The following is a 22,205-nucleotide window of genomic DNA, read 5'->3' as shown; positions in this document are numbered from 1 at the left end:
GTTTGCACGACGGGGCTAAATAAAGACGTTGGGTTTTGTGATTCCCGGGTGGTTGTCCGCCTTCCCCCTTCCCTGGCGCCCCGTCTCCTTCCCACTCAGGCACTTGCGTGAGGTGTTCTGTTACCTCATGCATTCAACTAACATTTACAGAGAGCTTAGTGCATGCCAGGGCGGCGTGGAGAGGGCACGGAGTCCCAGAGATAGACAGCGCCCCTTGCACAGCTAGGGGCGGGCTGGGGGGGCGGGGAGAAAGGTGGGCACAGCCAGGAGCCCCCCCCCACGGGGCGTAGGGTGGAGGATCTTGGCCTGACGGCTGCAGGTAGACATGTGAGGGAGGGCTGTGGACTCCTACTGAGCTGGACCACCCGGCACCCTTTCTGGACAGTGTCCTGGGCCTGCGGGGAGGGGTGGGTTGAACGTTGACACCAAGGGGCTAGTCTGAAGCCTGTGGCTTCATAGCACTTCGTGAGCTCTCGGTCGCCCCAGCCTCAAACCTTCCATCCTGTCTCCCTCTGCCCCAGCCCAGACCCATGTGTGAGCCCCCAGCCCCACCCCCAGCCTCCCTGGGGACATACTGGGCTGTCACTGGCTGGACTGGGGAGGAATGACAGCTGCCTGGCCGCGGGAGCTCGGCTGGGCAGCAGAGAGCCCGTGGAGGCTAATTTTACTCGCTGGGAGCAGGGAGAGTGATCCCCGGCCCGCCCCGGCTGGCTCAGCAGGGCAGGCTCGCCCAGGGGCTCAGCCGCCCAGTCCCCAAGGCAGGGGCACTGGGGACTCGGGGAAGAGAGGGCAGCGGGTGGAGAGCAGGAGAGAGGCTGAGGCTCTGGGAGCCATGGAGCCGTCCTCGCCCCAGGATGAGGGCCTGAGGAAGAAGCAGCCCAAGAAGCCGGTTCCCGAGGTCCTGCCCAGGCCGCCGCGGGCCTTGTTCTGCTTGACTCTCCAGAACCCCGTGAGGAGGGCCTGCATCAGCATCGTGGAATGGAAGTATCCTTCAGGGCCAAGGGGCTGCACAGGGTGCGTGTGTGTGTCAGGGGAGGCGAGGAGCGGGGCTCACAGATCACAGGCTTGGGGGGCCGGAGACCGGGGCCTGGCGATGGAGCAGGGAGCCTTTGCGAAGGAAGCCCTCAACCGAGGAGCAGGGGCCCCCGGGGCTGAGGCCCAGGTCCTGGAGGCAGCCTGAGTGCCTCTGTAGTGTCTCTGGAAGGTGCTGGAAGGTGTGCCCAAATCCCCAGTCCCCAGCGTCGAGGGCTCCTCTCAGCCTCCCTGGGTTATGGGACAGGACTGGGGTGGGGGGAGGCGACAGCGGGCAGGGCGGGGAGGAGAGATGGGCCTGCACCGAGCTCTGCTGTGACAGCAGGCCTGGGTGGGAGGCACCACGTGGGCACAGGGACATGAGCCCCCTTCTACGTTGGCATTAGCTCTGCGAGGAAGAATGATGAAAATTTCCAGCTTATTTGGGGCAGAGAGGAAGGAGATGCAGGGGGGGAGGCCACTGTCAAGTGGGGGCTGAGTGAGCTGCTCGGGCATATTTGAAATACTTCTGAAGGGTTTTGGAAGACCAGGCTCCCACCAGCTGTTCCCTAGAAGAAAGGAGAGTAAGGGAGCCGCAGGGACAAGGAAAACCCAGGCGGAGCTGGAAGGTCTGGGTAGGAGTCAGCCCTGCCCCTACGCGGCACCCAGGAGCCTCGTGCCCTCCTGTCTGGGGGTCGGGGGCAGACTTCCCCACCCGTGTCTCTCGCCTGCATCCTGTCCCCTCTCCAGTCCTCTGCCCCGAGGCCGCCTCTCTTCAAACCGCAGAGGAAGGTGGCTGGGAAGGGCGTGGGGTCTCCCTCTAGCCATCTGTACAGGGCATCCCCCAACCACACACGAAGAGCTCGGGCCTCCCCGCTTCTCCCCCTCAGTGCCCTCCACAGCCGCCCTGTAACGGTCAGCCTCCCCGGAGGCTGTGCTACTCACCAGCAAATCCAGGGAGCCTGGTGGGAGTGCCCTCCGGAAAATGGCTGGCAGGGCCTGTGTGGGTGGGTGCATGGCCCTGGGGCCACGGATGCCGTCGGTTACCGTCGGTTACCGTCCCCTCCTCAGGCTGCGGAGTCCAGGTTTCATCCCTCCCGGCCCGCTTCCCGGGGGTGCTTAGCCCAGGCCGCAGCAGCCCCAGCCTCCCTTGCTGATTCTGCGAGGACGCCATGGCGTGTCTGGCCGTGGCTCCGCGGAGCGGGGAGAGCAGTGGTCGGTGGTGCTGGGGGGTTGGGGGGATCAGTACTGAGATGGGGGCTTAAGACTCCCCGGGCCTTGAGGCTGAGTAGCCCCCAGCCAGGAGCCAGAGCCTCGTGGTCCCAAAGCGTCTCAGTGGACACTCCCTGTTGGAGGAGAGGGAGGCGGGTGCCCCACAGGAGCCTGGCCCCGTCTGTGCCCTGCAGGAGGGCAACGTGGGCCCATCAGCCTGGCCTTGTAGTCAGTCCAGACAGACCCCCAGTGCGCCCTTCCCCTTAATCCCACAAATCCCACGCCTCACTCGAGGGCTCTCCTTAACCCTGTACCAGACCCTTCGAGACCATCATCTTACTCACCATCTTTGCCAACTGTGTGGCCCTGGCTGCGTACCTGCCCATGCCGGAGGACGACAGCAGCGCTCTGAACCTCGGCCTGGTAAGAGCGGTCTTCCCTTCCTCCTGCCGGCCTGCCGCCCAGGCTGCGCGCTGGTAGATGATACTGGAGCTGCAGCCCCCAAGGATACAGACCCCACGTCCCCACCACCTGCAGGACTGGCTGAGGGGCTCAGAGCTTTGCAGGGAAACCTGGCCGGGCTGGGTTCCATGATATCAGTACTGTGCCAGGGGCGCTGTGCTGAGCTCCTTGCGCCAGTAAGCCACGTCCTCCTCCCCATGGCCCCTAAACTAGGCTCATTTGACAGATGTGGAAACTGAGGCTTTGTAGGGCCAGCGATGGGGGCTGAATGCCGAGTTCCCTTCCCTGGTTGTAACCCGGAGGGACCGTGCTTCCGTGGGGCTTGCCTTTCCGGGATGGCCTGACGGCGAGAGAGCACTGTGTTAGAGCCACACCATCCTCACGCCGGCACCAGTGACAAGTCCACAGGCCAGAAAAGGCCGCGGCTGGAAGGGGCTTTCCAGAACCAGGCTGTCCTGGCTCCTCCCCAGCTCACTCTGTTTACGGATGAGAAAACTGAGGCTTAGTGGGGGGTAAAAGACGGACTTACCCAAGAGCTAGATCACAATAAAATGCCTGGTGTTTATTAAGTGCTTATCGGATGCCAAAATTACATGATTGTCTTTTTCGCTTCCTGTAACTGCCCCCACGATGTCAGTAACGTTATTAGACCCATTACAAGACAAGGAAACTGAGGCTCAGGGGGTCACCCCCATGCACGCGTCTTCTCCCAGGGTCTCAGACGCGGGGCTCTGACTTTCAGACCCGGCCTGGATAGCTGTGCCACCAGTGTGGTGATGGTACGAGGGTCCCTGGGGAAGCCCCTGGAGGTGTTGGGCATTTACCAGGCCCCTGAGGGGACAGGCCGACGGACATGCCCTTTCAGCGCGCTTTTCCTGCACTAACTCTGCGGGGTGGGCGGAAGGAGAACCGTCACGCATGCGTCCAGGGCCTGGAAGGATGGCATCTGTTTCTGCCTCTGCTTTGCGCTGGTTTCCATAGGAATCTATCTTGAGCTGGGGAGAAGCTGGGATTCTAAGTGTGTGCTTGGCTATAAGTGGAAAAGCTCGGGGAGTGGGAGCCGGAGCAGGCAGGCCCTGTGGTGAGGCAGGCGGGGGCGGTGCTCCTCGGGGGCTGGGCCCCATGAGGCCGGTCCCTTGTCTCTGCTCTGGAATCCAGGGGGGGCCTGCATCCACTCCACCCTTTAGGACTTCATATCAGGGGGCCTCGGTTCCATTTCAACTCCTTAAGAAGTTGACTATTTTGGAAAGAAACTCCACCCTCCTTGAAGGTGCAGAATCAGACTTTAGTGGGTATGTCGCCTGCCATCTTGAAGCAAAACGGCTACCCTAAAACGTTCACACGGTGCTGTGTGCTTGCCTTTGGCCTGTGGGCTGAGTGATGGAGTCTTGGGTAAGTTCTAGGGTTCGTAGAGACAGGGTGATGAGTTCTCTGGCAGAACCGGACCGGAAACCTTCCCAAAGTAACGACCATCACGTCAAAGGTCAGAGCTGGGTGGGTCGTTGCTCGTCGGTGAGGGACCCTTTGTTGTGAAGCCCAGAGAGGGCAGGTGATACTCAAGGTCACACAGCCAGCTCCTAGCTGAGGCCTCCCCGCTTCTCCTTGTAGTTATATGCTGATCTCCACAAAAGCCAGCAAGAGGGAAGGGAGGGCAGTTAGAGCAGGAGGGAGGGAGATGGGGGCTTCCTCTCTTCGTCGCCCTATTGGCCACTTTGTAGGAATCTGAGGAAGGTCTGGGACCCCTCCAGTCATCCAACAGAACCATGGTTGGGAGAAGGGAGGCCCAAGGACCCACTCTGCGCTAACTTTAACAGATATTTGTCGTGTGCCTGTTACATCTCTGGCACGTACAGGGGACCTACTTGTGAACCAAACAGACATAATTCCCATCTTGACAGAGATTAATTTATCCAATCAATCAAACAAGCAGTTAAAATGAAATGGGAAACATGCAAGGTCTGGGTGCACTTAGACGTTGTCCGGGAGGAGAACCTGAGTGAGACGGGGGCGTCAGGGTGGCCCCAGCGGATGGCATGTCTGACCTGAGCCTGGAGGGCAGGGCCGGCTTCACAGGGTGTGACCTGCACTCGGGAGGGCCCTGTGCTCAGGGGGTGATGCTCTGGGGTCATGGCATCGAAACATCTGATAATTTCATCTTTGAGTCCATGTTTTGTAAGTGAAGTTCAACGGGGATGGGGCACAGGGCCGTGGCCCACTCGTGGTCCTGCCTCTGTCACTTCCCACCCCTCCCCTGTCTCTGAGAGCAGACGCTCAGCTCAGTCCCCTGGGAGGCCACCTGGAAGAGCCTGGGCGTGGTCCTGGGAGCGTCAGGATTGGCACACATGCCCTTCGGTGTGTCAGGACAGCCATGGAGGTGGCTGTCCCCAGCCTGGGCTGACAGCACCATGGCCCATTCAGAGACGGCCCTGCAGGGTCTGGCTTCTGGCCCTCCTCCCTCCCGGTGCTCTGTGTCTCCTTGGGGGAGGCCTGTCCACCTTGGGTGGAGGCACTGGGCCCGTGTGAAGGGCCAGGGCATGGCTGGGGGCGGCATGTGCGCTGGGTCACGGAGAGGAGGTGCCTGGGAGGGTCTGCACCCTCCTCAAAACACTAAATAGGCCATAAACCCCACCACGATAGGCTGACAAAGGGAGCGTGGAAGGAAGGCATTTCCGCACCTTTAGCGGCACAGGTTGTGCACAAGCGCCGCGCACTTGCATCTTGCGCTGGGCCGGCCAGTCCTGGAGCAGGTCCCACATGAGTGTGGGGCATGGAGGAGAGGCTGTCGCAGCCCCGCAGGAGGAGCGCTCTGGGTGAGGGGGCACGTGGGCAAAGGGCTGGAGGCACGAGGTGGAGAGACGGGCTGGGATTTGGAATATCTCTCAGGCCATCAGGTAGAACGGGGTTGGGGGGGGGCAGAAGCAGGGAAAGTGGTGTCCAGTGGAGCTGAGGCCCAGGTGACGGTGAAGATGGAGAAGTGGGAGATTTAGGACGGGGGGGATCTGTGGACTCGGGGCCTGATGGGCGTGGGGACAGAGCATGGGGGAGGGGAGGAAGAAGGCGAGGGTGACACTCGGGTTTCAGAGAGGGTGACGGAGCAGATGGTGGTGTCGCTTTCCGAGACAGGCGTTCCTGGGGGAGGAGCAGGCTGGACTGGGGGAGGGGGACAGCGAGGTCAACCCCCGACGGTGCAGGTGCAGAGGCCTGCGTCCACCCAGCACGGAGATTTGCAGGTCTGAGCACTGGGCGACAGAAGCTCCCTCGCTTCGGGTGACTGCAGACTAGCTGGGGTGAAGGGGGAAAGGTCAGGGGGCAAGAAAGGCTTCCCACAGGGGCCTGGTGTGCAGACTCCAGGCAGCTGGCACCCTCACTCATGGGAGGGAAGCCTCGACACCTGTCCTGGGAACAATCAGGGTGTCAGGCCTCCCAGGGGGCCCCTCCGGGAGCTTTTTCCTCCTTCTCCCCCCGCCCCTGCCCCAGCTCTCACTGAGGCTGAAAACTGCATCAGCCGGGCTGGAGAAGCTGACGGTGGTTCAGACGATGGGCTCTGGAGCTGCAGCTGTGTGATCTTGGGCAAGTTACTTAACTTCTCTGTGCCCTCAGTTCCCTCACTTGTAAAATGGGGATAACACTGTAAAGTTCAGAGAAGGTTCTGGATGAGTCAAGCCCTTATAAATTATGCCACGTTGTCTAACGACACAAGGAATCTTTATTATGCGGGGGTCACAGTGCCTCAGCGTGGGCTCCCCAGCCACAAAGCCCCTGGTCACAGAGACCCCAGGTTGTTCCAGAGTCAAAGGGTATAATCCCTAGCAGCTATGACCAAAGGATTATTTCAGACAAAAAATTCTTCTTCACCCCCCCGCACCTGTCCCCAATCTCTTTAAACCTTCTCCTCTCCTTCCAACATCCAAGTCATCTGAACGGCTTTCCTGACCCCGCCCCCGGCCCCATCCTCTAGCCAATCATCTCCATCGTCATCATCGCCATCATCATCTTCATCCTCGGCTGTCGGGCACCTGCCCCACGCCAGGCGCTGCTCTGACGGCTCTCAGTGCACTGTCCCCCTGAATGCCCACCACGGCCTCACAAGGCAGCACTATTTCTCACTTTTGCAGATGAGTAAACTGAGGCACAGCACATGCCCAGTGGACGCTGCGGGCAGACCTGTACCCTCGGTGGGGCATTGGGCGTGGCTCCCTGGACATCAGAAGGCGACACAGGAGGAGAGGGGTCTCTGCTTCCCTGGGGAGTGGCCTGCGGGGGGCGGGTCCCAGGACAGCAGGCCCCGGCCCCTCCCTGCGTGAGACCCCACTTTCTCCCGACTGTGGAGGTGCTGCCCGTCCAGGCCAGGACAGATGCTGAGATCCAGCCCCACCCCTACTTGCCCCAGAGAGCAGGCTGCTTTAGGCCTGCAGGGCCAGTGGCTAACACAGCTGTCCCAGGGTTCTGCCAACCGAGTGGAGGCTGGGGACTCTGGTCACAAAGGGGCACCGTGGGTCAGGGAAGCAGGAGGATGGAAGAGACCCTGAGCTGCCCCAGGGCCAGTGAGGGGCAGGGAGGTGAAGGCTGAGACCAGCACCAGACCAGGACCCTGCAAGTCCAGCTCTGCTCCTCGAAGGGCTACCTGCTCCCTGAGGCCAGAAGGAGCCCTGCTCCTGGGGGACTCCCTGACTGAATTCATTAAAGGAAACCTTTGGGAGGGTCTCCATTCCAGCCTGGGCCAGCCTGAGGGCACCCACGTGGAAAAACAAGAGCCGTGACCAGAGTTACCAGTTCTGGGGACAGGCTAGAAATGATCTATCACTTCGCCCACAAACTAAAAGTAAAAACTGATTAAAATATAGAAGGAACGCATGTCAGAGGTTAATTCAACGGGTAACGGAACAAGGAGGAGGGTAGAGTTGGCTCAAAGAGAATTTGAGAAACAGGAATCCATGCTATCGGAGAAAAAGTGATAGGCTAGGATTGCCTGCCGGGTGGCACACTGGGCTAGCTACAGGGCCATGGAAGTGTGGCCGTGGGATGACGGTTTCTATCAGGCAGAAACCATTTGTGCTTCTCGGGGGCAGAATCCTGAGACTCAAGCAAAGGTACAGCCCCCGGGTCAGTGGTTTCAGGGAGGGGCGTTGGGCGGTGCCTGGAGCTTGGGGAGGAGCCTGTGTCCTGAGCTCCGCTAACGTCTAGAGGGCAGAGGCCGGGATGCTGCTACACCTCCCCCCCTGCAACTCACAGGACAGCCCCGCGCCTGCCAACAAAGAGCTGTCCACCCCAAATGCGGGGAGTGCTGAGGCTGAGAAACCCGCCCTAGACAACGAAGGACTCCTTGGCCGGACCTGTGAGCAAAGGTTCCAACAAGCACGCGGTGCCTGATTTCCGAGTTCTAAATGATTTTTGGTAGAACGGGTCAAGCTAGCCTTGGTGCTGCAGGCGCGGGGAGGCCGGCAGGACTGGATGGGCCTGTCTCTCCTCCGGGGCCTCCCTCCCTCCCTCCCTCCCAAGCCCGCCTGCCCTCAGACCGCAGCCCCTGCACATTCCTGGGGCTCCGGTTGCTGCTGGCTAAGCCTCTGGCATCCAGGGCGCTGTCTTTTTTTAGGGTCTGGAATGTGCCTGCTGAGGCCACAGCCCACTCCACCTCCCCTCGGAAGGACCCCAGTTCTGGCCTGGCCCGTCAGGGACCCTGGACTTGCAGGGCACAGGCGTCCAAGCCGGGGCCACCGGACAAGCTTCTGGCAAAATGACAGGAGAGCCTGGCTTTTAGGCCCCGCTCGGAGCCTGCCCTCTCCCACCGAGGGGACTCAGAGTGCCCCCAGGACTGTCGTGGTGACGAGTGTCTGGCAGGCACACGGGGATGGCAGAGTAGGTGGCCGTTCTGTCCCCTCTCTGCCCTCACAGTACTCCTAGCCCACAGCCAAGCCCCTCCGAGCCCAGGCCTGCGGGGCGAGGGACAGGCTCCGATGAGCCCCTCCAGGGGTCCCTGGGCGCCCTTTCTCCCCCTCCCAGCACGGCGTGGTTGAGGCCACGGACCCTGGATTCACATTATGGCCCTGCCACTCAGAAGCGATCCTGGAGAAATTACTTAACCTCTCTGTGGTTCAGTTTCCTCATCTGTTAAATGGGGGTAAGAGTGCTCCCCTTCAGGGTCCCTGTGAGGATGAACTGTGTGTGTGTGGCTAGAACAGGGCCTGGCACACAAGCTTAATGACCCAGAGCTGTTGTCACCACGATTACCCAAGACAGTACCATCTCCCACCCTCTCCCAGGTGGGCTCCCCGCTTTCTCTCCTCCGCCATCACCACCCCGCCCCAGGCGAGGAGGCTCCTCCTCTGTGACCCTCAGCTCCACTGGCTCCCTTTTCTGGACTGCCCCACACGCCTGACCCTCCCGGACCCATGGGAGCTGGTCTCCATGCGGGAAGACGGGGGGAAGGCAGGGTGGTGGAGAAGCCCGCTCAGACCGCACCCTTTTGGGTGAGAGTTCACTGGGATAAATATAGCCACTTCCCTCACTCCAGCAGGTCATTTTCCAGACCTGGAGGCTCAGGTGGTCATGCAGACAAATGCCAGGGCCCGGGACACCTGCAGGCGGTGCGGTCACAGGACGCCAGGCCGGCCCCCCCGAGACGCTGTTGGCCGAGTCGGGGCAGGTGGGCTGGAGCCCCACTGCCCTCCAAGCCCCACCTCCCTCAGCTGCACCTAGGAAAAGCAGCAGAGCAGGGGTGAAGCTCAACCCACCACTGGGGTGCCCAAGAGGTACCATCTTTATTCCTAGAAACCAACTTTGTTTGGGTCCTAAGCCCACATCCCTCTTCAGTCAGGGCTGTTCTCTGGTCATCCTGCGGCCCCAGCCCCGGGTCTCAGGCAGCACCAAGAAGCAGGGGCTGTAGGGCCTCGCCCGGCCGGGCCGAGGCCGTGTTGTTCTGGCCATATGGTTCCCCAGGCCACCATCCGCTGTCTCCACGTTCAGGAAGCAGGAGGCCTTGGCAAGCCCGTACCCTGCTTTCTCAGGCGTCCTCAGGGCCCCTCTCCCAGATCCAGCCGCATCTTCAGGGTGCTGTGGGGAAGCAGGCCCAAGGTCAATCTACCCTTGAACCTCCAAACCCTGGGGTGAGTCTCTGTTTTGCTGGGGAGACGCCTCCACCATGCCTCCCACACCAGGGTCGGGCCTCAGCAAACCACCATCGGGACCTGCCTCCAAACCTCTCCCGAGGCACAGGGCCCAGCATCTGCCTAAGGGGCGAGACAGGGGATGACTCCAGGAGGGAAACAGTCCCTGACTGGCAAAAGCATCTCGTGGCAGCAGTGCCCGCCAGCCTGCCCCGAGCGCTGGCTCTGGGGACCGCCACGGGCCACCCCCCTACAGGCGCCAGCTCCCCGACCCTCAGACAAACCCACTTTGGCTCATTGAAGCAGACGTGCCTTAAAGAGTTAACAAATACAGTGGAACGCCACTCCCCTCGCCCCACAGTTAAGATTTGTGTCCTAACAGGTCACAGTGCCTTGACCCTAAGGAAGGAGCCTCAGCCCTGGGATGGGCCGGCCGCCTTCCCAGGACCTGTGACCACAGCTGCCTGTGGCTTCTCTGCAGCCCTGCCCCGACCAGCCTGTTAGGGTCTTTCTGTGGACCCTGCAGATCCCAGAGCCCCCCCCAGCTGCAGGGGGCTGGGAGGCTGGGGTCCAGGCCAGCTGTCGGGCAAGCCCCAGTGCCCGGGGCAGGAGTGCGGCCCCTCTGCAGTCAGACAGGGAGACTGAGGCCAGCCCACTGCCACCCCCTCCCCACAGAGCCCGGGGCCTGCCAGGGCGGGTGAGCCGTCGGGCCAGGGTGGCTGACCCTTGGAGAGAGAGGACTCAGCCCGAAAATAGAGGCAGTAAGCGGGGCGGATGCAGCCTGAGCCCTGCTGTTTCCAGCCCAGGATTTTGGGAGGGTCTGGCTCCAGCGCCCCCAGAAGCAGGTGCAAGGCCTGTGGGTCAGGGTCACGTTCCAGGTCCACCTCCGGCCAAGCGTGGCCCCAGGGGCCCAGTGAGAGGCCTGTTTGTGGAGGGACGTTTGGTAGTTAAGGTCCTTCCTTCTAGGCAGCTGGTATCGGAGTCCTCGCCTCAGAGACAGACAGGTTTATGGTCCTCCCTCGAGGTCGGGGGGGCGGGGGGGGGCTGGTGCAGGCACGTCTTCCCTGCTCTGGAGCCAGAGCCCGGGGTCTAGCATCCCTTCTCGGGAATAGAGATCGTGAGGCCACACCTGCTTTGGAGACATGTGGCGGCAGAGGTTAAATTTTCCGTTGTGTATTCATTCAACAAACACTTCCGGAGCACCTACTGTGCGCCAGGCAGTACTGTGTGCCCCAGAGCAGAGCTCCACAGCCAATCTGTGAGGAAAGACCACTTTGTCGCTGTTAAATCTCATCCAGCCGTGGGCTGACCAGCTGTCCTCCCACGCGGGACCGTGTCACAGCCTGTGCCGTGTGGGACTCACAGCCCACGTTGGTCTGTGACCCACCCACGTGCTTGGAGGGTGTGGCACGTCGCTCTGATGGCTCCCAAATGCTGCTTCTCAGAGCCTCTACGTCGCTCATCCCAGGGTGACGACAGTGGGTCGGCGCCAGGGACACTGACACATCAGACACCCACGTGGCCGCGTGGTTCTAGATGCCGGTGACACAGCAAAGGCTCTAGACTGTACATTCAGGTTGGGGGGGACAAAGGAAGGAGAGAAACAGAGCACGGCAAGCAGTGACAGCTGCTGACAAAGAGCCCAAGCAGGGGAAGAAGACAGCTGGGGGAGGGGAGGAGGGGTCCGGAGGGCCTCTGGCAACTTTGGGGTTGGGGTCCTAAAGAAAGAAGACAGCAGCCGTGGGGCTGTCTGGGAAGGACCTTCTAGGCAGAGGGAATGGCAAGGGCGAAAGCCCTGAGCCCCAGAGGTCTTTGTGGGTGGGAGGGGAGCCGTGCCCCGGGTAAGCATCATTGCCTGGTGGGCTGGGGGAGTCCCGCCACCAGCCCCACCTTAGCCACCACCATCAGAGACTCAGGGAAGCTGCCCGTGGGTGCCCCTGGCCCCCACCCAGCTCCCATTGCCGTTGGAATGTCACCTCTTCCGTTCTGTGGCAGAGAAACCAGGGGCATCCCCGCTCTTGGGGCCCCCGCTCATGGTCTCGGGGGCCTGCAGTTTGGCGGAGGGTGGTGGAGAGCAGCACAGTGGTACGGGGACTGTGGGCCACACAGGGGGAGCTCGCCCTGGGGGCTCAGAGGGATCTGGGCAGATGACAGGTCGGCTGGGTGACGGACCTGGGGACACAGGCAGAGGGGCCGCTGTGGACAGGGGCACCGTGACCGGGGCAGCGGGAGAGCCGGGGCCTGGACATCACACGGGGGCTGTCAGGGGGTCGTGCAGGTGGGGAGGCGTGGGGACACAGGCTGTGCGAGTTTGGGGGACAGGCCGGCCGGTGCGGAGTGCAGGTGGATCCAGCAAATGTTAGGGTGCAGAAAGGCCTGGGCTGGGTGGGTGGAGGTACCCAGGGCAGAGCAACGGGAGGGGTCCGGAAAGACCCCGGGTGTCTCCACTGGGCAACTCAGGGCCATTGGACAAGACAGAGACCCCTCGGAGGAGCAGGCTCTGGGGCAGGGAGTGTCTGGTTGGGTTAGAGGTGGGCCGGATGGAGCCCAGGCCCGTGAGCCGCCCCCAGACAAGACCTCGGACCACAGCTCTGCGAGAACCAGAGCACGCGGTGTGGAAAGGCTGTCACCCCCTGAGCGTCGGGAGGGGCCCGGTGAGGCGGACGCCCCACACGACGGTCTCCTGTCCTCCGCTGATTCAGGCAGGGAGCAATCGTCATCTCTGTTTTACAGACGAGGAAACTGAGGTTCACGGAGGCTTAGGAACTCACCCAGGGAAACAGAGCTGCCGAGAGAACCGCTGTGCGCGAAACCCCCTGCTTCTCTCTGCCCGCTGGAGTGGGGAGCCTAAGGAAGCGGGGATGGGAGGTGGGGGCTGGGAAGGCTGAGGACGTGGATCTCGGACAGACAGCCAGCGCCGCCCGCGGCAGCCAGGGAAAGAGCCCAGGCCGGAGGGGCTCGGGGGCCACCCACGGTGACATCAGTGGCACAGTTTCTGTGACACAGGAAGGAACACGTCCCCCTGCCTCTCCTAGGGCGGGGGCGGGGGGTGTGCGTACGCAGGGCTCCCACGCAGTGTGCTGTAATTCCAGGAGCTCCAGGGTCGGGCCGGGGGAGCTCTCGGGCCGCGGAACCTGCGGGACCCCAGGGCCCTCGACGAGCCCCCTGGGAGCCAGGCGGCAGCCGGACAGGCAGGGGCAGGTGCAGGCGGCCCTCCGGGTACATGGCCGGCCGCCCGGCCTGTGAGCACAGCAGCTATTTGGGGCCCTGTTTTCCCTCCCCTCAAGCCCACTTCTGCCTTGCCCCTGGGGTGGCAGCCACTTGGGCATTTACACACTGAATCCACTTCACTCTGCGCCTCCTGCCTCTCTCCTGATGCTGCGTCTGCCTCCCGGGCAGCCTGCCCTGCGGGGGAATGGACCCCCACCCCCTCAGCCCTGCCGTGGCCGTGCTGCACCCACCCCCTGGCAGGGGCCGCCCGGACGCCCCTGGCAGGGCCTCTCCGCGGAGCGATTGCCCCAATCCCCACCGGTGGCCCTACACAGGCCCTTGAATGGATCGGTGTTGCTTTGCATTCTAACCCTGCCTTACTGTTTTCTGGAGGAAGGAGAAAGCTTTGGAATTACAAATTGGTGGAAGGGACTAGGGTCCAGGTTAAGGAAAGCAGGCCTAGCCCATATATGCCTCAGTTTCCCCCTCAACATACAAAGGGAGAACTTGCTTTCAGGAAAATGCTCTGAATACCAAGTTGGGAGGGTTCTGGGACCAGATCCGTAGTAACGAGCCGTTGGCGCCCTCTTCCCTTGCTTTCCACATCTACCCACTCGGAAGTTAAAGTAAATTCTCTTCCAGGTCACTAGCGGGGTGGCCCCAGTACAGTGATGGCTCTGTAGTGTGCTGGCCCAGTGGTGGCGGGCTTTCTGGGGTGGGTGTGGGTGACTGACGGTGACATGGGCTTGGGTTGTGAGGTCCAGAGGACGGTGGTCCAGTTCTCTCTATGTGCTCCTGTGGTCCTGCAGGGCTGCAGCCCAGTCCGGGGCGGGGTGGGCTTGGGGGGCGGCTCGCTGGTGGGGGCGCGTGTGCAGAGCTCTCAGAAGCCACCAGCCTGGCTAGGATGGCTGCAAGGACAGCGGCGTCAGCCTGGAGCTCTGACAGAGTGACCTGCTTCTCCGGAAATAGCTCTCTCCTGGGCCCAGAGGATGGGGCAGGGTGACCGGGCCAGGATGGGAGGCTGAGAGAGCCGGCCTACAGGCAGGGGAGGGTCTGGGGGAGCGGGCAAGGCCTTCTGCAGGGGGCACTAAGCCGAAGCCCTTGGCCTCCGAGCTGTGGGGCCTCGTCCAGGCACAGGGACCCCCGACACCCGCCTGGCGCGTCGGTGCTTGTGCCCTTTAAGTGGCTGCCTGCAGGCCGCAGCAGGTGTGGGCAGCTGGGGTGGGCCGGGGGTTACAGAAAAGTACATGAGAGGTAAGACCTTGAGCAGCCGGGAGGCCCAGCTGGAGTCCCGAGGACTGTCCCCCACCTCCTACTGTGAGTCGTCAGGACGAGGGAGGAGAAAGCCGCCCAAACAAGAGCCATCTGGGGGCCTTCACTCTGGGGGCTGCCCTGACCGTTCATTCATTCGTCCAGTTCTAGGCCTGAGAAGTGAAGTCATTAAAAAAAAAATAACAAAAACCCCCACACCTCATGAAGTTTATACTGTAGTGCGTAAGATAGGAAATGAACCAGACGGAAATACATGTGGCATTTCCAGCTAGGGATCAGCTAAGAAGACAAAGTGGGAGGAGGAACACAACGTAGCAGAGGCCCCCTGGGGAGGGACCACCCGCGGGGGGAGGGGGGAGGGGGGAGGGAGGGAGGGAGGGAGCTGGCGGCGCGGGACGCCGTGGACCGGGCCGCAAAGCGGCGGAACAGGGTGCAGAGGTAGGGGAGCCGTGGTGTGACTGCCTCGCCCTGCAGGAGAAGCTGGAGTACTTCTTCCTCATCGTCTTCTCCATTGAGGCCGCCATGAAGATCATTGCCTACGGCTTCCTGTTCCACCCGGACGCCTACCTGCGCAGCGGCTGGAACGTGCTGGACTTTATCATTGTCTTCCTGGGGTGAGTGAGGCCCGGGGGTGCGGTTGAGCTCAGCGGGCTGCCCAAGGGCCCGGAGGCAGGTGCAGCAGTGCAGGGGTGTGGGCGGGGGACGGGAGGGGGGGCGGGGGCGCCCACGGCTCACACCCTCCCCAGCCAGGCACCGCCAGTCTCCTTATTTTCTCTCTCTTTTTTTAAAAAATAAGTTTATTTTTGGCTGCGTTGGGTCTCTGTTGCTGCATGCGGGCTTTCTCTAGTTGCAGCGAGCGGGGGCTTCTCTTTGTTGAGGTGCAGAGGCTTCTCATCACGGTGGCTTCTCTTGTTGTGGAGCACGGACTCTAGGCGCACAGGCTTCAGTAGTTGTGGCTCGCGGGCTCTAGAGCACAGGCTCAGTAGTTGTGGCACATGGGCTTAGGTGCTCCGCGGCTGTGGGATCTTCCAGGACCAGGGCTCGAACCCGTGTCCCCTGCATTGGCAGGTGGATTCTTAACCACTGCATCACCAGGGAAGCCCTCCTTATTCTCTTCACACAAAACTGGAAACGTGTGAGTGGCTCCAGTGCCCAGCAGTTTCTGGACGTTCATAAACTTCTCATGCTTTACTATCATCTATTCATTTATTCCATGGGCCTGTGCTGAGCACCTGTTATTTGGGTCCATGAGAACAGACGTTTAATAACCCGTATGAGCCTGCTTGGGCTGCTGTAACAAGATGCCACAGACTGGGGGCTGAGACCACAAAAATGTATCTTCTGACTGTTCTAGAGGCTGGAAGTCCAAGATCAAGGTGTGGCCAGGTCTGCATTCTCCTGAGGCCTCCCTCCTTGGCTTGCTGACGGCCGCCTTCTCGCTGTGTCCCCACGTGGTCTTTCCTCCATCCACACGCACCCTTGGTGTGTGCCCAAGTTGCCTCTTCTTCCAAGGGCCAGGATGGGAGGCTGAATTAGGGCCCGCCTGAACAGCCTCGTTTTCACTGAATCACCGCGTTAAAGGTCCTATCTCCAAATACTGCCACATTCTGAGGCCCCAAAAGTTAGGACTTCAACGTATGAGTTTGGAGTGGGGGGGGGGGCGTGGCTGAGCCCATAACATGCGATTTGGTAGCCACGACCCAATTATAACAGCAGCGTTTGTCATACACTTCCTCTGTGCTTTACATGTACCATCTCATTTGATTCTCCCAACAATCCTCTTATTTTCTCCATTTAAGGAAGGTAAGGCACAGAGAAGTCAAGTAACCCACCCAAAGTCACACAGCAAGCCAGTGGCGGTGCCGGGATTTAAACCAAGGCACTCTTGCTCCAGAGCCTGCCCTTAACCACTAGGCTGCCCTTCCACTCACTAAAAATTATATTCCTTCTCTACTAATTGCCGAGTGCTGCTTTAGGCATAACAGGACAAAGAGAATTCTGTGAACCAGCTTCTGCCCTTGACGGACTGCCTGGCTGGAGGCCACGAGTCTGTGCAGGACAAGGCCACGCAGCGCACCGTTGTTTCACACGCGGTGCAGCCCAGGGGGTTCAGATATCAACGGAAGGGTTCCTAAAGAAGGACTTGAGATGGACCTCGAAGGATAGTGGCAATCGGAGTACACTGAGAGCAGGAAGGACCATAAAGGGGCTTTGTCAGAAATGCAGTGAAGGAGAGCTCGACGGAGAACCAGCTCCGGGCTCTCTCCTCCGCGTTCCCCCTTCCTCCGAGCACGAGTGTGGGCTGCTGGAACCCTCCACCCACCACGGGCTGTGCTCAGCCCCCGGCCTGACCGTAGCTGCCCCCTCCAGGACCCAGAGTGGCCATCACACATGGACCCGACGTTCTTCTTACTGAGCCTGAACGTGGCCTCAGACGGGCGTCACCAAACCAGAGCTGCTAGCGGCTGATGAACTGTACCTTGCCGCCTGCCCCCAGTCTTTCCACCGGTACCCTGAGCATGGATGGGACACGGGGCCCCTGAGCCCCGGGCCAGAGGCTTAGTGGACCGCTGGGCCACCTTCTCTCCCTCTCATCCTCCCCAGGGTCTTCACCGTGATTCTGGAGCAGGTCAACGTCATCCAGACCAACACAGCCCCAATGAGCAGCAAAGGCGCCGGCTTGGACGTCAAGGCTCTGAGGGCCTTCCGCGTGCTCAGACCGCTCCGGCTGGTGTCCGGGGTGCCCAGTGGGTGGCAGAGCCCCTCCCCCTCGCCCCAGTCCTGGGTCCCCTCCTACCCTGGTGTGGAGGAGGCTCCGAGGGAGGGCCAGGAGACCAAGAGGGGGGCTAAGGCATCCTTCTCCCCCTGGCCTCACACCCCCCAGGCCTGCAGGTGGTCCTCAACTCCGTCTTCAAGGCCATGCAGCCCCTGTTCCACATCGCCCTGCTTGTACTCTTCATGGCCATCATCTATGCCATCATCGGGCTGGAGCTCTTCAAGGGCAAGATGCACAAGACCTGCTACTTCATCGGGACGGGTGAGCTTCCGGGCCGGCGTGTCGGGAAGGCCTGGGGATGTCTCGAGAGGGGGATTCACCCAGCAGTGGAGAAGCCCCAGGACTAGGTCATTGCTTCCCCCATCCACTGACCTTGGGGATGGCTTTCTCCTGGACAAGGGAGATTGGGCGGGAAATAGCTCTGCTGGGGTCAGGGGGCAAGGGGGTGAACGGTCAGGTTCTTCCTCTGAGCACCCCTGCCCCACATAAGGCTGGTGCCCTTGGGCTTTCTGGCCACTTGTGGATTGACATGTAGGCTCAGGACCAGCCCGAATTTCTGTCTGTACTTGCCTTGTAGCTGGAGTCTTAGCTTTTAGTCCAGGGCCCACAGGGTGGGGTCTGAATGGGACTCAGGAAGCACCCGACGGCCGAATGGCCCCTGGTCAGAGATGAGCTACCTTGGGGCCTGGATGAACTTGAACTACACCTTCTAAACCAGCATCTCTCAAACTGCCTGCTCTCAGGACCCCTTTGGGGGATTTCCCTGGTGGTCCAGTGGTTATGACCCCACATTTTTACCGCCGAGGGCGTGGGTTCAATCCCAGGTCAGGGAACTAAGATCCTGCGTGCTGTGTGGCCAAAAAAAAAATTTTTAATTAAAAAAAAAAAAAGACCCCTTTGCACTCTTCAAAATTATTGAGGGTCCCAAAGAGTTTTTGTTTATATAGATTTTGTCTGTTGATGTGTACGGTGTTGGGAATGAAAACCGAGAAAAATGTCATAGTATTAATTTAATAACTTGTTTTAAAAAGAACAGTAATAGACCACTTACATACTAACATAAATAATATACTTTCTCAAAGTTGAAAAAATTACTGAAAAATAACTTTATTTTCCCAAACCAAACCAAAAATGTTTGGCGACAAGAGTGGTACCGTTTTACATGTGCTCTGGACCTCCTTACTGACCTGGCTTAGCGGATGTCAGCCGAGTTCTCCCATCGCTGCATTCGGTCTGTTGCGACATCACATGTCACATGGATCTGGAAAACTCCGCCCCTACATCTGTTCAAAGAATGAGAAACGAGGGGGCACATAGAGTCTGGGCATTTTTTTTTTTTTTGCGGTACGCGGGCCTCTCACTGTTGTGGCCTCTCCCGCTGAGGAGCACAGGCTCCGGACGCGCAGGCTCAGCGGCCATGGATCACGGCACGTGGGATCTTCCTGGACCGGGGCACGAACCCGCGTTCCCTGCATCGGCAGGCGGACTCCCAACCGCTGCGCCACCTGGGAAGCCCCTGGGCATTTCGATGAAAGGATGGACCGTACTCCCGGGTCCCCGCTCTCAGGTAGCAGCAGTTTGCTGGTCCTCAGCTTCCCCGGGCCGAGTGCCGCTGCCACTGGGGGTGCAGGAACAGGACCCAGCACAAGGCAGAGGTGACCTCTGTTAGGACGAGCCCCTAACTCGGTGGTGGAGACCTGCAGAGTTTTGAGGGACCCTCCCCACTTCCCTGCGCTCGCCTAAGGGGACGGCAGCCCAGCTCCAACGACACCTCTCACGGCGTTGTCGCTGGGCTTGTTCCTAACTTGCTCCGTCTCAGCCTCCTCCTGTCCCCATGACGATCTCTGGCCTCTCGTCGGCATTACCAGGGCAGAGAGGAGGGGGCTTTCTAGCACAACCTTCAAACGAAATTCGAGGGTCTCGCCTGGTGTTCACACGAGGTCTTGCCCAGTGCTGACCAGTAGCGCTCCCAAGCCCCTCTGGGATGGGGGTTACCCAGCTGCGAGGGGCTGGGGACCACACGCCAAGCTCAGGACCATCTGTGCCCCCCTGTCCCATTCCTGAGAATTGAGCCCCCTGGTAACAAGGTTAAGGAAGGCCACTCGATCTCTCACGGTCTGACCTCTCTGAACACAAGAGGAGACCAAACCTACCCAGGGGAAAAGGGGACACAGACGTCACCCAAATTTCAGGCTTTAGAGACAATAAGAGCACCATTCAGGCGCTCCCTGGATGCTAAGGCCTGCTGGGGACACCCCGCTAAAAGCAGATCCACCCCCCAGTCCAGCGCATCCCAGCATCGGGGCGCATCCCCACTTCTGTATCCCAGACAGAGCTCTCAAGCCGGAGCGTGAGGCCCGGCCCACACCTCCGCCCCCGCTGGGCTGCTGCCTCCTTTTACAGAGCTCTGTGGGTACAAACGATATATCACATCTGCTTCATCGGTTGTAGTCCATAGAAGCCGCGCCTCCAGTGAGGCCCTGGGCCCGAGCTCCTGTCTGCAGACGCCTGTGTCCCTGTCCATATCCGTGTATCCGTATCCGTATCCTTGCCCTCGGCCCAGCCCCCTATGGTCTGCACCACACTCTCCCAGCAAGGCCTCCTCCCCGACTTTAAACTGATGTTGAGACCCGCACCCTGCTGCCCCCTCTTACTGCCCCTGCACCGGTGCTTACCACCCCCGCCCGCCCACAGACATCGTGGCCACGGTGGAGAACGAGAAGCCGTCGCCCTGTGCCCGGACGGGGTCAGGGCGCCGCTGCACCATCAACGGCAGCGAGTGCCGGGGCGGCTGGCCAGGCCCCAACCACGGCATCACCCACTTCGACAACTTTGGCTTCTCCATGCTCACCGTGTACCAGTGCATCACCATGGAGGGCTGGACCGACGTCCTCTACTGGGTGGGTCTGGGCCCGAGCCCGCCAGCTGTCTCCCCCAGCACAGGCTCGCCGGGAGCGGGTGGGGCCTGCCAGTCCCGGGCTGAGGGTCTCACCGCTTCTCCTCGCCCCTCCCCGGGGAGCCCTTCTGGGCCTCAGGTGTGTGTCCTAGCATCCTTGGGGGAGGCCGAGGTACCACCTGTGTCCGCAGTCCCAAGAGCAGGTGAGGGACGGAAACCCGGAGCTCGGCGGGTTCTGGTCTCACGTCCTAACTTGTCCCTAATCCTGGCTGTGAGTGACTTGGTGCCGATGGCGTGGAATCTCAGATTTCCCGAGGAAGGAAGGGCCCTTTGAGTCTCTCTTCTTGCTGCTGGGCAAGATTGCTTTTCCATAAAAATAGGATTGGATATCAGGTTCCTCGTCTATAAAATAAAAATACTATAACTCCGTCTCAGGGTAGTTACGATGGTTAGCGGGGGCACTAACTGAATTACCGCAGTGCGGGCACCTAGTGCCGTAGACGTTCTCTTGCTGGAGAAGTTGACTTGTTTGGTGATACAAGAGTTAGGCTGCATTTCTTTTTTGATCCTCCAACAGTGGGAGGCATTGATCCCATTTTCCGGATAAGGAAACCGAGGCTCAGGGACGTTCGGTGACTTGGCCGCTGTTGGACTAGTGAGCGACACGGCCAAGAATTGACCTCTAACCGTCCGGCTCCAACCCCGGAGCTCAGCCGCGGGTTGACACTACCTATGGGGGATGCCTGTAAACCCATCAAATGCTTTGCACATATAAAGGATTAGTGGGAGTAGCTCTCGTAAACTCAGATTACGGGAGCCAATTATTAAACGTTTCCAAGGACGGTCGCGCGTGTTGTTTCACCCGTGACCAGCCTGTGAGGAGCGAGCTCCCATCAGCAGCTCAGGAGGCAGATGGAACGATGCTCAGAGATGCCGGCGCCTCATCCAGGGTCACAGGCGTGCTTCCTGAAGGAGCCGGCCAAGCGCAGGCCAAGGCTTTTTAGTGCTTCTTCCACTGTGAGGAATCTCGGTTGTAAAGAGGCCGACTGGAGGTAGCCGGCATGACAGGGGCAGGCAGGGAGCCCGGGGACCGGAGGGAGGCAGGGCTCAGTCCCACCGGCCGGTAGCCATCAGCAAGGCCCAGTCCCAGGTCCTCAGGCTAGAAGAGGCTCCTCTCCGGACCCAGATGGCCTCTTTCCTTGCCCCCGCCGTCGGGTGCGGTGCGTGGGCCAGCTTGACAAGGGGGCCTAAGCCCTCACATCGGGGATGGGGCTCACACCTGCGTCTGGACCAGGTCAACGATGCCATTGGGAACGAGTGGCCCTGGATCTACTTTGTCACCCTGATCCTGCTGGGCTCCTTCTTCATCCTCAACTTGGTGCTGGGCGTGCTGAGCGGGTAAGGGGCTCAAAGACAGCTGGGAGAGAGGGGAGGAAGAAGGGGGGCGGGGAAAGGAGAGGGGCGGGGAAAGGAGGGGAGGCAGTGGGCAGGGAGATGTGGCTTAGAACCCCCGCTCATCCCTGGCTCCCCTTTAGCCAGAAGAGAACAGATGCAGGCAGGAGTCCCTCCAGTCTTCACCTCTCTCCCTTCTCCTCAAGGCTTCTCCCATCCTCGCTTCCTTCTGTCCACGTGAAGCCCCGAGACCCCAGCCTCCTGTCCCTGGAGGTGCTTGGGCTGAAGCTCGGCACTGAGCATGGCCTTCAGGCTAAGCACACAGACTCTGGAGCGAGAGGCCCAAGTTTAAACCCTTGCACTACTGTTTGGTGGCTGTGTGACCTTTGACTAATTACCTAACCTCTCTGTGCCTCATGAGCCACATCTGTCACATCGGAATAATTTCAGTGCCTGTTTCACAGGGCTGTTGGGAGGATTAAATGAGTTAATACCCGTAAAGTACTTAGAATGGAGGCCAGCACATCAGAAGTGCTAAGTACTCATGGTCATTATTTGTCCATGACGGCTCCACCCAGCTACGGTGGGCAGCCTGGAAGTGGCCATCGGCCCCGTTGTGCCCACCGCAAGAGCTTCCCTCCAGGCACTCTGGACATAGAATTCAGGGGGTCCGTGGACTAGGGTAGGAAGAACTTGCCTTTATTTCTTTGAGTCCAACTGAAATGCAGCGCTTCCTTCCATGACGTGGTACCAGCTCTGCCCATGACTTGTCCCAACAGGAATCCCTTGTCATAGCACAGGTGTTGCAAATATCACTACTTCAAAATTATGACAGTTATTAGACTGCGCCTGACCTTGCTACTTAATGATT

The 22,205-nt window shown here is 60.3% G+C and overlaps 1 protein-coding gene across 1 annotated transcript in view; it reads left to right on the top strand.

The window, feature by feature from the left end:
- The first annotated feature begins 642 nt into the window (after nt 1-642).
- The window catches only part of CACNA1S (calcium voltage-gated channel subunit alpha1 S), a 60,516-nt gene continuing 38,953 nt past the window's right edge, over nt 643-22,205 (top strand). Inside the window, exons 1-7 of the mRNA XM_027095976.1 lie at nt 643-984; nt 2,541-2,646; nt 14,745-14,884; nt 16,875-17,017; nt 17,155-17,307; nt 19,741-19,946; nt 21,237-21,340. Coding sequence (XP_026951777.1) covers nt 833-984; nt 2,541-2,646; nt 14,745-14,884; nt 16,875-17,017; nt 17,155-17,307; nt 19,741-19,946; nt 21,237-21,340 — 1,004 coding nt within the window. The 5' untranslated portion in view covers nt 643-832. The remainder of the gene's footprint in view (nt 985-2,540; nt 2,647-14,744; nt 14,885-16,874; nt 17,018-17,154; nt 17,308-19,740; nt 19,947-21,236; nt 21,341-22,205) is intronic.

The sequence above is a fragment of the Aethalodelphis obliquidens genome, unplaced genomic scaffold (genome assembly GCF_003676395.1).
Source record: "Aethalodelphis obliquidens isolate GAN/ISIS:26980383/991018 unplaced genomic scaffold, ASM367639v1 scaffold97, whole genome shotgun sequence".
NCBI lineage: Eukaryota > Metazoa > Chordata > Mammalia > Artiodactyla > Delphinidae > Aethalodelphis > Aethalodelphis obliquidens.
The sequence above is the reverse complement of the archived record's forward strand: the minus strand, read 5'-3'. Positions and strand labels throughout refer to the sequence as shown.